The 15,730-nt window shown below is 34.7% G+C and overlaps 1 protein-coding gene across 1 annotated transcript in view; it reads left to right on the forward strand.

Moving 5' to 3' along the window:
• The window catches only part of LOC124364205 (UNC93-like protein MFSD11), a 32,118-nt gene that overhangs the window by 15,997 nt on the left and 391 nt on the right, over nt 1-15,730 (forward strand). The window contains exons 5-7 of the mRNA XM_046819516.1: nt 10,687-10,812; nt 10,950-11,124; nt 13,887-14,022. Of these exons, the coding sequence (XP_046675472.1) occupies nt 10,687-10,812; nt 10,950-11,124; nt 13,887-14,022 (437 nt within the window). The remainder of the gene's footprint in view (nt 1-10,686; nt 10,813-10,949; nt 11,125-13,886; nt 14,023-15,730) is intronic.

Genomic DNA, 15,730 nt, shown 5'->3' on the forward strand with positions numbered 1-15,730 from the left:
TATATGCTGACGACACTACTTTGATGTGTTCTTGTAAACTTCCTGAGCTTAATCTTGTTATGATGGACTATATGAAAGAGAGATCCTACCTTTGGTTTACTGCAAATAGTCTAAGAGTTAATGAGGATAAGTCAGAGGAAATAATATTTAACCTAGGTGTCAACTCTGTAAATAAGAATAAGAATAAGAATACGTTTATTTTCTCCTTTTCTCAAAAGAACACATACATTAACAATTTAAGTATAGAATACAAAAACAACACTTGCCAGGCTGCCTCCTAAACAAAATAAACTTTTACACTTATATAATGCTTAGCAGCTAAAAAAAATAAATAAATAAAGAGTAAAAATTTAAGTATCTAAACTAACATTTTAAAACATAATAAATTTTTCGAGACAATTAACTAAGGAGAAAATAAATAGGGCCCCTAAGGTTTGAAAACCTGTTTTGGGGTTCCATCATAATATTAGACAAAATAACTAAGAGAAAATCCATAGCGGCAACTAAATTGTAACAACGTTGTTTCCCTAACATTACTAAAAATCATATGAATTATAACCACACCACTACTACATATAAAAACAAGAAATGTGTGCTTAGTTGTTAAAAAGAAAATATATAGAAAATTAAAAACTATTCTGCTATAGTAAATGTACTTATAACATAACGTTACAAGATATACCACTTAAAACTAACTTAAATTGCTACTGTTAAATACCCTTAGCAGTTTTATTTTAATGTCAAAAACAGATCTTCAATGTTTTTATAATTATATAGCCATTTTTTTGTTTCCTTCAAAAACTTATTTAAACCTTCTATCTGCCTAATGGTTTTCGGTAATTTGTTAAACAATTTTGGACCTATATAGTTATATGATTTGACATAAAATGTTGTTTTAGGCTTAGATATTTGGAATTCATTAGCATTTCGTAATCTTTGCTTAAAAATGTTTAAGTTCTTTAAGTTCCTATTCCCGATAAAAAAGTTTTTTAATACTGCAAAAACGTACAAATGTCGCAAAGGAAGAATTTTTAAGTTTACAAAACAAGGGTGAGAAGGTTCTCTAATACTTTTTTTCGAGATTAATCTAACAAAATGCTTCTGAATTACAATTAAAGAGTTTAGGGAAGTTTTATAAGTTCCACCCCAACAAACAACTCCATACTGCAGTCTACTTTGAACTAATGAAAAATATAAAGAGCGCAAAGTTTGCAAGGGACACATGTTTCGTAGAAAGTAAAACAGCCTAACACCTGATATTAATTTTGCCTTTAAATATAATATATGTTTTTTCCAGTTTAGCGCATTATCTAATGTAACACCTAAATATTTTATTTCATTTTTCTCCTCTATTTCTGAACATTCAGAACACGAGCTGCTACTTACTAAACAACTTAAACAGTTATAGGTTAGCCTTATCTTCGGAGAGTCCTTCCTTTTAAGTGAAAAATTCATGTAATTAGTTTTTTCGGTACTTAACACAAGATTATTTTTTGAAAACCACCACTTTATACATTTTAAATCAAGATTCATTTGGCTTTCGATATTATTTAATATGCTACTTGAATAAAAAAAGGCAGTATCATCCGCAAATGCTGTAACTTGTCCTTTAAAATTTGCTGTGCATAAATCATTTATATATATTATAAAGAGAATTGACCCAAGAACAGAGCCTTGTGGTACCCCATATACAATTTTGCCCATGCTACTTAAAACTCCATCAATTCTGTTTTCTATCTGTCAAATAACTTTTAAACCAATCATAAGCAACTCCACGTACACCACAATTATACAACTTTTTTAAAAGAATGTTGTGATCAACAGTGTCAAATGCTTTTTTTATATCTAAAAAAAGTGCACTAACAAATAAATTATTGTTAATCCCCTCTGTGACTGAGCTTACGAGTTTTAGTAACGCGTTTTCCGTACTCTTCCCACTTCTAAAACCAAATTGGTTAATACTAAAAAACTTTGTTTTCTCTAAGAACTTCAATAGTTTTTCTTTCATAATTTTCTCTATTATTTTTGAAAAGGTAGAAATTAAGGATATTGGTCTGAACTGACTACAAAGTAATGTTGAACCTTTCTTATGAATTGGTATAACAACCGCTTGCTTTAATTTTGACGGAAAAACTCCCGTAGAAAAACTAAGATTAATTATATAAGTAAAAACATTAACAATTGTATGAGAAATGTTTTTAAGCAAAAAAGAATAGATTCCATCAATTCCAGGAGATTTTCCATTTTGTAATGAATTAATTGCTTGTAGTACATCTTCTCTTAAAACTGGCCCTATCATAATAGAACATTTCTCTTGATAAAAATTAAATACATTCTTATATGCACTATTTTCAAAGCTGACTGGTTTTGGTTGCCTATCTATAACTTCATCTACTACAGATAAAAAATATTTGTTAAACTCATTAGCAACTTCTTCTGACTTAGTAATAACTTCATTGTTTACACTTAAACAAAAAGGCTTGTTTGTGCGCTTTTCTTGGCCAGTAACCTCACCAACTATTTTCCATGTTGCCTTACTATTACCCTTACTGCTTTCAAACTTATTACTATAATACTCGCGCTTAACAAGTTCTATATCTGTTTTTAATTTGTTTCGGAATCTAATATAATAATTTTTAAATGGATCGTTTACCGGTCTATTCCTTGTTTTTTTATAAAGCTCATTTCGTTTTTTTATTCTTTTACATATATTATCATTTATCCATGGTTTGAGTTTAGTAAATTTCGAACTAACCGCTACCTCTTTTTTACATTGTTTAATATACTGTAAAAGTTTACCTTCAAACAAGTCGTAGGCAGCAGAAGCATCCTGCTGATTGTAAACAGGAGCCCAGTCAGTGTCACCTAGCAGACCGATCAGCCGGTCATAGTCAAGGCGGGTCACAGTGCACTGGTCCCCCAGCTCACTGCTCGCACACACTCCACCACAACTCAACCTCACAGCCGTCATGTAGTGATCGGTGATCTGTCTCCTGATTACTATAGCTTCTACACTAGTCATGTCTTTACATTCTACTCTGGCAAAAACATGATCAATACATGTCCGTGTCTGGTCTGTTTCGCGTGTAACTTCATGTATAAGAGACTCAAGTCCGCAACTGGCCATTAATGCTTTGTAGCTATCAATATCGTTATCTACTTTAAAAAGATCTAAATTCATGTCACCAATAATTAAAAGATTTTTTGACTCTGTTTCTTTACAAGAATTGAGTAAATATCGTCTTAATTCGTAAACAAAATTTGTAATACTATATTCATGTAATCTGTAAACTGCAATTAAAACATATTCTAAATCATATATTCTTAATCTAACTTTCAAAGTCTGCTGACTGAAATTTAATTCTTTCATAATGAAAGCTATTAAAAAAAATTGCTTTTGAAAAATATAGCAACACCACCAGATCTGTAGCTCTCATTTGAGTGTACTATTAAATCATAGTTAGATATTTGATAAAAATCTGATTCATCTATACCTATCCAAATTTCAGTTAAAATAATGATTTCTGGTAACTTTTTCCAAGAAGAAATTTCCGCTATAAATTCATCAAAATTTTTTCGCATACTACGAATATTTTGCTGAATAATACTTACACTATTTTTCCCTCCTACATTGTCAGTAAAATAACTCTCATTTAGGTTGAAATTCTGCATTTTAAACTAAAAGAAAAAGGAAAACTGTGTCAAATGTATATTGTGTATTATCTAAAAATTTACTTTTTCTTATTAATAAAATTGTTACATTATAAAGTTTTACTTTAAACCAGTTCGAGAAAGGAAAAAAAAATGCTTAAATCTACAACTTATCAAGGTCAGCCTGGGTTTTAATTTGAATTACAGCAGATCCTTCTTCCTTACGCAGCAGGATGCTGCCGTTGCGCAGCCAGATGTACTTGTAGCCGCGGTCCCTCTTGAGCATCCTCGCCTTGGCCAGCAGCTTCCTCCTCATCGGTGACAGAGACTCGTTCAAGTACACGGGAACGTCCGACGGCCTGTCAAGACTAAGGTGACGAGTGGAAAAGTCCTTCTTCCTCTCACGTCTCTTCTGCAGGAGCGCCTCCCTGTCCAGACGACGGACGAACTTCACGATGATACCTCGTGATCCTCTATAACCGCTGTCTTTCTGGCCCAATCTGTGGCAAGTGTCTATCATCTCCTCGCTGACATCCATGCCCAGTGCGCGACCAACGTCCTTGACAATATCCAGAGCATTTTCATTTTTTTCTTCGGGAATTCCTTGGATCTCCAGACAGTTCCTTCGCGAGTACTGCTCCATGTCATCCACTCTGATTTCCAGTTCATCAACCTTTTTCTTTAAGTTACCATTCTCCAACTCCAAATCGACAACTCTCTTCGAAAACTCCTCTATTTTCTGTAAAGCGCTTTGAAGTGACTGAGCGTTTTCCTCAAGTTTGACATGTAGAGCCTCATAAGAAGTGTTGAAGTCTTGCTTGGTTGCTTTTTGGTCCTCTCGGATGTCATTAAGCACCTTCATCACGTCCTCAAGTGTAAGTTTGCCATCCTGCACACTCGTCTCCAACCTCATGCTTTTCCTGCGTTCGTTGTTGCAAGAGTTACACCTCCACACTGAGTTCAGCTCCTCCAAGCAATCTACATCCGCCTGACTCATGTTCACACACCTAGCGTGAAAACTCGACTGACAATCAGCACAAACGAGTTTTAACTGACTTCTCTTAATAGCACTCAAACAAACTTTACATGAAGCCATTTTCAAAACAAAGAAAAGAAGAAAGTTTTCAAAACTAAGTATTAAAATAAAGTATAGCAATTCGGCACTAGCAATCAAGCTTATACAAGTAAGCACACATGCAGTATAGCTACGGAACGGGAACACTGATAAGAGAGCTTAGCCGCGATACGTCCGCTCCGCTTGGACTCCGACTCATTACTGAGTCTGTTAAGTTGCTAGGTCTCCATCTTGAATCAAGGCTTACATGGAGAGCACATACTGATGCCTTGTGTGCTCGTCTATGTAGAGTTATCTTTTTACTTAAGAAACTTAAACTTTGTACTAGTTGTAATTTAGTTTTAAAGGCTTATTTTGCTCTTTTCCAATCTCACCTTCTGTATGGCACCCTTCTCTGGGGTGGATCTAGTGGTGCTAAAGAGGTTTTCTTGTGCCAAAAGAGGGCTGTGGGTACAATTTTTAATATTAGCTATAGTGACACCTGTAAACCATATTTTATAGAATATGGTATACTTACGTTTCCTTCAATTTTTATCTTACAAATTTTATCGTATGTAAAAGAAAACTTACAATTATTTAATTTAAGAAGCTCAGTCCACAATCATTATACTAGAAACCAACATTCTATTGATCAGACGTTTGCTAGACTATCTAAAACACACGGTGCATATCTTTATTTAGGCGTAAAACTCTTTAATAAGTTACAATTAGTTGTAAGAGACATTTCATGTAAAGATTTTAAGAATTCAATGACTAAATGGTTAAAAGAAAAAGCTTTTTATTCTGTAGAAGAATTTTATTCCTGTAGTATAAGTGATTGCATTTTCATGTAAATTGTGCTATGTTGATTTTTATGTGTCATGTAATTTATAAACTGTTTTGTTGTAGGCTATTTTAATTTTAATTTATGTGCTCCTATATGTTGGTCATATTTATATATTTATTTAGGCCTACTAGTGCTATTCTGACGTTGTCAATACATTGTTATGTGGGATGACAATAAAGATTCTTGAAAATCATGTTAAACAATAAAAAGTAATACTGAGGTATTTTCTGTTTACACACTTTATATAAATTTCATTTTTATCTAAATTTAAAAAAGTTATACCATTGTACATATTATTTCAGAGCAAACTTATTTTGAACATATAGTTGCATTACTCATTTGGATTTATTTTAGTAATTACCAAGTAGATTTCTTAGCCTATATGAGTTTTAGTGATGAGGAAGTTATGGAATCTCCTTTATATTTGCCAACAAGTCGAAGAAGGTCGAGCTTTGTGCTCCAGTCATAGGAACTTTCTAGCTCAAAGAGGGAACACAAATTGAGCACCAAAGAGTTTTGAAGTGCTTTGTAAGGATTGTTGGCAATGGTTCCGATCAGCAACCTAATGGCTTCCTTTAAATGTTTCATGAATAGCAAACACACAGCACAGTTATTCATCACCTTCACACTGGAAGGGTCAATCAGTGAAGCTCTTTCGAAGAGTTTGTAAGCATCCTGATAATTATTGTTAGTGACAGCCATTAGTGCTTCATTCACATAGTAATCGATGTCCAAGTCCTCGGGCATAGTACTCAATGACCTTGCCAACTTGAAGCACTTATCGGCTTCCTGGATGTCTCCCAGCCGCAAATAGATACGGCCCAGGACTGAATGCAAAACTTGCTTTGCTTCATTACTTTCCTCACTATCCAGTAGGTTGTTCATCACTTCAAATGCCAACAGATAATCTTGCATTTCCACAGCAACATTGACAACAGTGATGAGGATGCGTTTTTGTCGAGCTGTCCACAACTTAAATGATTCAGCACATTCATTTTCACTTCGCTCTGACTCACTCCCATCTTCATTGCAGCCTTTGGATAGGTTCTCTAAGATTTTCTTGACAATGGATAAAATAGAAAATAGCCTCTGGAGTGCCTCAGAATGTCTTCCACAATAACTAGGGAGCACAGCTAGAAGAAGTCGCATTTGAAAAGGAACCATGGTTCCTTTCCGACCGTTGTAGAGCTCTGGATAGAACTGATAGTATAGATTTGGTCGATCACAATCCCACCAATCATCCGCCTCAATGTCTGCTGCTTGGAATTCGCCCAGCTTGACTAGTAGAGTCAGTCTTGTAAACCATAGTTGAATGGAAGATTCTGTGTGCCTGCTATGAGCATTTGTCTTTCCAACTTCCTGCCCTAGTTTGGACAGCAATCTTACTACCAGATCCAAGGCAGCTTGGTAGCTTTCAACACGGATGAGCTCACGTAGACCATGTTCATCTTCAGTGACACTTTCAATCGAGAGATTCCTACCATAAGCCATGTTGACATTTTTCAATTTATGGAAAGCGCTTCCAGTTGTCGTACTTGCTTCTGTTTTACTAACAGAAAGGCTAGGGTTAGTGGAATGCTCCTTATTGGTCATGGATGAAATTTGTACAAATGCTAGTCTTGTGCTTTCTGATGGAATCCAAGCATCGCGGTAGTACCTATAATCATCTGCTACTTCTGTTGTGTGAAATTTCAATCCAAGAATATCTTTCTCCTGTCTGAAAGTTGTTACTGAATGATTTTCGACGGTAAAAGGCATTATGTTATGATCTATTCTTGTGTGAGACATATGCGATAATGTTACAGGCTCGTATAATGTATCACAAAAACTAGAGTCAATGCTGCCAATATTTTGGATTTGATAATTGGACGCATTTTCAGGCGAGGAAAATATGCGACAAAGAGCTGGTTCCTCATGAATTGCTTGTTTATTATCAACACCACTGTCATCTTGCATTGCTATCTTCCATGATTCGGTCTCATTATTTTTTGTTATCAAAAGATCTGAGTTAAACTTAGAGCTGTTGGTTGCTTCAAATCTACTATCTTGTAATGGACATTCTCTGGAATTAACAGCACTTTTTGTTAAAGTTGGTTCATAAACATTTCCAAAATGGTTACTTTCTCTACTTGCATCTTCAGAGTAACATTTTGGAGAAACTGGAGTATTCTCCATGTTGAAATTTAGATTAATAAAGTGCAGAACTTAGCCTTAAAACAAAATATGTATACGAAATTAAAGAAAGGGAGCTAGTTCTTCAATAAAACTAGAATATAAACATGCTATTTAAGGCAATGTTTTGACTTTGTAAGGTTAATTGTTCCTCATTTCGTTGCAATGACAAACACAACACTAGACCGCCAATAGTTAAATAAATGAATATGAGGTGTTTGTCAGCTGTGGTTTTGTAGGAAACAATAGAGACAGCGACATTTGCCGGATATAATTTCACTGGAAACGAAACCGCTTCACGTTATTTACACGGTTACGTTCTAGTAAACATAGTTTCTAATTCTAATACTATAACGAGTAGGTAACAAAAAAATTTTTTTTTGCTTCCTGTATTAAATCGGATCTTCTTTTTAAGCACAAAATACACAAAAGAAAAAATTTCTATAATAAACCCTGGAACTGAACAAAAACTAATTAAATAAGAAACACAATAGTGTTTCTGTAAGGAACGTAGCCTGTTGGTACTACGTATGTTAAAAAACGCCAGATAGCAGGGATACGGTTAGCATCTGAGAGACATTCGCCCCCTTCAACCAAGGATGGTATTATCAAAACGTGGTATAATTTAATACCACAACACAACAAATAATTATTATTAAGTTTCTGCAGTTAATTATAACTTGAATTAAATAACGAGACAATAGTTTTTCATGTAACGGAACACGACATAACAATCCTGAGCGTTTGCGGACCTACGTTTGAGCGTCTGGACAGTCATCTCTCGTCAAGTTAGCCTATTTCGTTGGGACGAAACTCACAGCCCATGCCTATTACCTTGTCCAAGCTTCCAGTAAAAAAAATGCTTTAGGATAATGCAAATTGAATTATATTTTTAGTTTTTTTTACAAGAGGGCGATTGCTGGTAAATTTTGTATAGACTTATAGCCCTGTCTGTATTTTAGTGAACACTTTCTAAACGTAATCTAAATAATTAAAACTATCTTTGAGTTAGCTATTTAAAGTTGGATCAAAATTCAACAGTGTAGGTATTTAACAAGGTATATTCCAAGGTAGGTACGGATCTTGCATTGATTCCCGCAACAGCCAGCAATGCAGCACGATAAAAATTGCTTATCCTCTTCCATATTATGTGATAGTTTCTCGGGCAACTTTATTCGCCAGTTTAAACGTAGTCTTATCTGATCTCTACTGCTGAAGCACCCTTATCTCTACGGCTGATGCAGCCTTATCTTATCTCTACGGCTGTTGAGTAGAGCGTTCCAGCAACGACGCGATGAGATGTAGAGTTACTATTTCAGTTCTTTCTATCTTAGGGTGCAAATATACAAACAGCGACTTCAACTTAGAGATGGTTTATTTGTCAATAACCTATTACCAAAATAACGTGGTAACGTGGTTAGTAGGTATTACGTTCCAGTAACCTGTTGCCGTAGTAACGTTACCAGCCGATCCACGCTCGTTATTAGTATTACCAAAATAACGTGGTTAGTTGGTATTACGTTCCAGTAACCTGTTACCTTGGTAACATGTTACCAGCCGACCAACGTTCGTTATTAGTTAGCATCATGCTGTTACTGAACGGACGTTATTAAGTTGCAAGTAAACTGAGTCAGACTAAATCTACATGCGCGGGGCTATTTAGATATAGTATACGAAAATTTAACTAAATCAATGCAATGTAATTTCAGATTGTTATACTACTTATTATAAACTGGTTATTTAAAATTTTCACTGCACAATATAATTATGGTTTAGTATCCAAAAACTTAACTAACTCACTACAATGTAGGCTAATATTTAAATTAGTAGACTATTTTTAAATAGACTACTTATAATTAATGATAACTGAGAACGAACAATTGAATGACGAATAAGTTGGGTCTGTTTTAATTTTCCCAGAAACAAGTCTACGTTTCTATTTCGATAAATATATTTTATTTATTTATTATTATTTATTTCAATCTGATATTTCATTCCCTGTCCCTCCCGTACCATCCAGCTCATTCCACTTCGTTATTGGTTTCTCAATAACGTAATATCAGAAAAGCGTTACCATAACTGGTCCATTCTTAGTCTCATTGTTTGCACCATAATAGCCTCGGCTGTTACTCAGTAACCGAGTTACTGACTAGTTACCTAATATCAGAAAGACGTTATGAGAACGCCAAGGCAGTCATTCAGCCCATTTGCTACTGAAATAACAGGGTGATACTGTTAAAACGTTATCCTGGTAGTAGGTTACCACTGAATAACAATGTTACCGACACTAATACGTTATATACCGCCCATATCTACTTCAAGTACTTTTAAGCCCTTATTATTGGTCGTAGAACAAGAGATGCCTAATTTTAAGAGCTCTTTTTTTGTAAAATGTATACTTTTTGAGTATTCAAGCAAAGAAAATAAGACTTTTCTAAATAACCAATTAAAATATTGAAAAAAAACCACAAAGATTTGGATGCGTATTAATTACATCTATAAAATGAGACACCTCCTATAATTCTACGATAAAAAATAAGATCATGAAATTTTTTGAATTTTAACATTGTTCTTATGAGTCCAAAACCAAGATGGGCGCCAGTACTGCCAACTCATAAGACCAGTTTATCTTATTTTTGTGTTTTAGTTGTTACTATACTTTTAACATTTTACTATTATTGTTTACTAATGCTTGATTATTACCTGGCTTTGTTGTTTGCTTATGATTATTAAAAAAAATACAGTTGATACTTATAATAAAATTATTTGAATGCTCTTTGGCATGTTGTTGTAACATATGATTTTAATTTATTGCATGTAAAATGTTGCTTCATAATTCAATATTCACCTATTTTGTCTAATATCAAATAAAATAAATAAAATGAAATTTTTAAATGTTGAATACTCAGATAATTATGTTTCGATGCCATAAATTTGAATTGCACCAAATGTTGATTTACAGGTCTACAACAAGCTTTCATAAGTGGAATTTATGGACCATCCATTGGGTTCACTATGCAGTTTGGATCCCAATCGAAGCAGCTTGTGCCTTTAAGTGGAATATTCGTGGGAATCGGGAACTTTCTAGGTATTTCAATCAAATGAATACAAAGAAACGATTTTGTCCATTTCATTTTATCTATTACTATTCTAAGTAATAAAATTAATTGTTTGGATCCCTGAACAATTTTTAAGTTTTACAAGTACATGTGACTACATTTTCAGGAGGAGCTGGTCAATTTATGTGGAGTAATCGTATCCATAAAATTACGTATTGTCGGAGTTGGTTAATGCTGCTTGCCTTCATCTCAGGATGCTCCGCCTACATTATAGTATTTTTCAACATCCCAGACAAGGCTGTATTTGGAAACACATATGATCATGCAACAATTGAAAGTAGGTGGGTAGATATTTCCAATGTCTAACATTTTCCTATGAGTAATTTTATTTTTATGTAGACTGGGTTTCTGAAAAAGAAGTCCTACTTCAAAAGTTTTTATTCACTGGAACGCATTTGTACTACTGCAAAAAATTATGCTGTAAAAGATTTAAAATATTTATGAATCCTATTACACTTTGCAATATTGGAGCGTTATTCAGATAGGGTCTACTTCTTTCCTATATGACTCTCAACTTCTCCTCGTCTTTTTTAATAATACAAGTGTTTCTGATACTTTTGCAGTTTACAATAATTCTTTTGGATGGATGTCAATTCCATGCTTTGCTCATAGCATAGGTCAAACATGCTTTTGAAGAAAAATTCCAGAGACGATATGCATGGGCATTTGGTTCGTCATACGATAAGTTCTTTAACATAAGTAATTCTATCCACAAAAAGGAATGATGAACATTACACTTACGCTATCATAGTGGAAAATCATCATATTATTAGAATTACATTTCCTTTATCAGAATCATTTTAATTGATGACCTTAAGATGAGACCACTCTAAGATGAATACTCTCTTAAGAAACCAAGTTATGATCAACCAAGTTTTCACTCCTGCATCCAAGCAGTCTATGCTGCAGTATATAATATAACAAAATTAGTTTAGCTTACTCTGGAATTCATTTGCTCATAAGTTCTACTCACCTAATAGCATAAAACTTTAACACCTCTTCTTGAATGATGGAGATAAACCTGGAAATTCTATGTAATACATAGGATCAATGTGAATTTTCAAAACCAAGGGGAGTTTATAGTTACCCTATACGTTTCTTAAGATAATTTTTTTACAGCTTTGTAATAAATTCCAGTTTAAACTAAAATTTTTGTATCTTTTTAATTTCTTATTCTATATAAAACTACAGAATGTTGTTTAGCAAATTTTGACAAGCCTGACAGTTTGTTAATGTTGCTTTACAAATTATAATATCTAATAAAATATTAAAAAATATTGAATTTATTTGTAACGCTAGTAGTATAATAATTGTACAGTTTATAATTATAAATACCAATCATACATGATGTAACAATAGGTTGAATTAATTTATTGGTTATATATGCGTCACTCACTATACTGTATTTAGAACCCGTTTACAGTAGATAATCTGTTCAGTAAAATGGAATTTTCAGTATCTGTTATGTACGACTATGTATAAGATTATAACTTCTGATAGTTTGATAAAAGGTATAATGACAATTTTTTCTTCAAAATGTTATGGATGTGAACTGTTAATAATATCGGTCTGTATGAAAATGTAATGTTATATATAAATTTTGTGTATGCATTGTATTCCTCATATTTTAAATGGCAAACCTAGCAGGGATCACTTCTGGCTAGTTTATAACTTCCAGTTGAATCTACCACTAGGCATAGCAAAAACCGATGCGTCACTTAAATCTGGGCAACCTTATTAATGTTCAGATTCAATTATCAAATTTAATTAGCAAGACCTATCAATTATCAGGGTAATTTGTCTACTGTACCTAATGCAGGAGATAGTGAGATTTATTCCCTAAGTGTCAGAGGTTCTTGCTAGTCAAGACAAGACAATTCTTTATTTTCACATTCATCAAGAAGGAAAATGGCGTCAAATACGTATTATCTTAAAAAATTTTCTCAGGTTTGTTGTCATTAGCTGCCTAGGTCTTCACATTCTCTGCGAGTCGGCTCTCCAATTCAAGAATTCTTTTACTGAGTAAAAGGGTCTCTCTTGGAACCAGGAGTGCAGGCTTTTCTTCAACTTCCTTCCTTCCATTTTCTTCAGCTCATCAGGGAGATTATTGAAGAATTTTGCCCCAGCATAGGTTGGTTTTGTTTCAGAGAGAGTTAACTTGTGGATTGGCAAAGTAAAGTTATTGGCATACCTAGTATTGTAAGAGTGATTGTCTTGGTGCTGTTGGACATTATGAGTTGTAGCTATCGCAATACATTCTACAATATAAAGGCTGACTACTGTTGATAACCTCCACTCTTTGAATACCCCTCTACAGCTCTCTCTACATCCCAAGCCGGCCATGATTCTTAGAGCCTTTTTTTGAAGAATGAGGATTCGTTGGAGATTTCTTTCAGTTGAACCACCCCAAACCGCTAAGCCATATCTCATATGGCTTTCAAACAGAGCATGATAGGCTGTTATTGTGGCTTTTGTCGTGCTTATAGCTTTCGTTCTTTTTATGGCATAGATTGCTGAGCTAAGTTTAAGGCATAAGTTATTAATATGATTTAGCCATGAGAGTTTGTCATCAACAATGATTCCAAGATAATTAGTTGAGCTGACAGATTGAAGATTTGGTAGATCTGAAATGTCATCCTTCTTGTTCCCAAATGAAATTTGTTTCGTCTTTGATTCATTGAAACCAGGTCATTGTTTCTCAACATAAGGGTTTGCCAACCCCTGCCTGCTTTGACTGGAGAGGCTGGTACAGAGCTGGTCTACCCTTATTTCAAGGAGAAACATGACTGATATTAAAATGCCCAAAATCCTGCCCTACGGATTTTGACAGGAGGCGGCCCTTGCCACCAATCTTAGCCATCCAGAATATCCTGTCACTCCAGAAGCAGCGCAAAGGTCCTTTCATGACTAAGTGCAATTTCTCACCTTCTTGACCTAATGAACAAATATAAAAAAAGAAAATAATAGTAACAAAAGAATAGTAAAAGTCTTGTTGAAACCTAAGCTATAAAATGCGATTCACTGTGTTCCATGTTTGATGCAGCAAATGTCTAGCTGTGCTTTGTAGTTTTCTCCTGGGTCTTGGCGACTCTCTTCTGAACACCCAAAACTTCTCCATCCTGGCAGTCTTGCATCCTGACAGCAGCTCTCAGACCACTGCCATCTACATGCTCAGCAAGGTAAACATATGTTACACATTCACACTAAATATAGTGTAGTTTTCTTTGTTTCAAATTAATACAAAGCAAGCGTTCATGAAAAAACCTAAGGAACACATATTTGGGGCAGGTCACACGATCACCTTTGAATCAAGTACACAGAATCCAGTCTTTGTTAAGCTCAACTTTTGATTATTATTTGTCTTTGACTTGGAGAAGTACACAGGTTCTGTGCTTATTGAATAGATTTTAACATATGATTGCATATTATGAAACTAGATTTAGTTTATATAGACAAAGTTTGCAAAATGGGTTTGTAGGTGATGAGTATATCTCCACAGGGAGGGTCAAATTTTCAAAAATCTAGGTACCTAATTGTGTATGTGTGTAGGTTTTGATATAATGTGAACTGAAAGCTTAAGAAGTGATTGTTATGACACCGGAATCATAAGCTAAGAACTAAGATTAAAAAATTCTCTAGGAGGATTCACTTCTCTGGCTGGTTTATACCTTCCAGTTAAACCTACCCTGGGTACATGAAAAATACGTAGCAGCTGCAATATGTCATTTAAATCTGGATAATCCTATGGATGTCCAGGAATGGCTCATCACTGACAGCAAATTGTGAGAGATTGGGATGCAAGGGTAATTCGATAGCTCTAGTCTGCGGGAAATGAGTGTTGAAGTTGATGGAGCTCTCTATGCGTTAAAGGCTGTGGCTAGCCTAGACATAAGAGCGTGCCATCCCTGCCTGCTTGGACTGGAGAGGTTATTACAAAGCTGGAATATTCCCCTTCTTTCAAGGAAATGGAGATGAATGTCCAAAATCCCTCCTCAAGAATCTTCACAGGACGTGGTTCCTAACCTCCAGCCTTACATATTTAGAATATCCTGTCACTCCTAAGAGAGAAAAAAAGTTAAGACGGTAGATTGTGATCTTTTGATCCTTTCACAGAGCTGATTCTCTTTCCAGAACTCTTTGGTAACAACACTAATTACATTTTAAGTGCGATTATTGGTGCCATATGTTTCGTATTCAATACTTCCATTTGAATGTTGAGTTCAGCTCCAGTTCACCTTCGTTTTATTGCAATGTCTGGTATCTGGCGCTATCTCAGACTAGACTTCTAGAATCTCGAGTCATGTTCATCCGAAGAGATCCAAAGATAGTTGGCAACAAAGAAACTCAAAACGAACCTATATATCATTTTGACATCAGAGACGCCTATAAATAGGAAGGATTGATTCAATTTGAATATTGGGTTTAGCTCCAGTTCACCTTCCTTTTATTGCAGCATCTGGTATCTGACACTGTCTCAGACTTATGTCCTAGCTGGAATCTTCAAATTGAATCAACCCTTCCTACCACAGCTATGTATGTGTTGAAAACTCGGTTGCTCCACCGTGGTTAGAGATCATGTCAGAAACATAGTGCACTCAGTTGTGCACGTAATGAGACAATGAGACTGCCACTTCACCAATTTACAGGTGTCTCTGATGTCAAAAATATGTAAATGATGTTCGTTTTGAGCTTCTTTGTCGCCGACTATTTTTGGATCTCTTCAGATGAACATGACTTCAGATTCCAGGAGTTAAGTCTGAGATAGCGTCATATACCAGATGATGCAATACAAGGAAGGTGAACTGGAGCTGAACTCAACATTCAAATTGAATCAACCCTCCTTACAATACTTTCATGTTAAGATTAACATACATAGATATATTCAGT

Source organism: Homalodisca vitripennis, chromosome 6 (assembly GCF_021130785.1).
Source record: "Homalodisca vitripennis isolate AUS2020 chromosome 6, UT_GWSS_2.1, whole genome shotgun sequence".
NCBI classification, from domain to species: Eukaryota; Metazoa; Arthropoda; class Insecta; order Hemiptera; family Cicadellidae; genus Homalodisca; species Homalodisca vitripennis.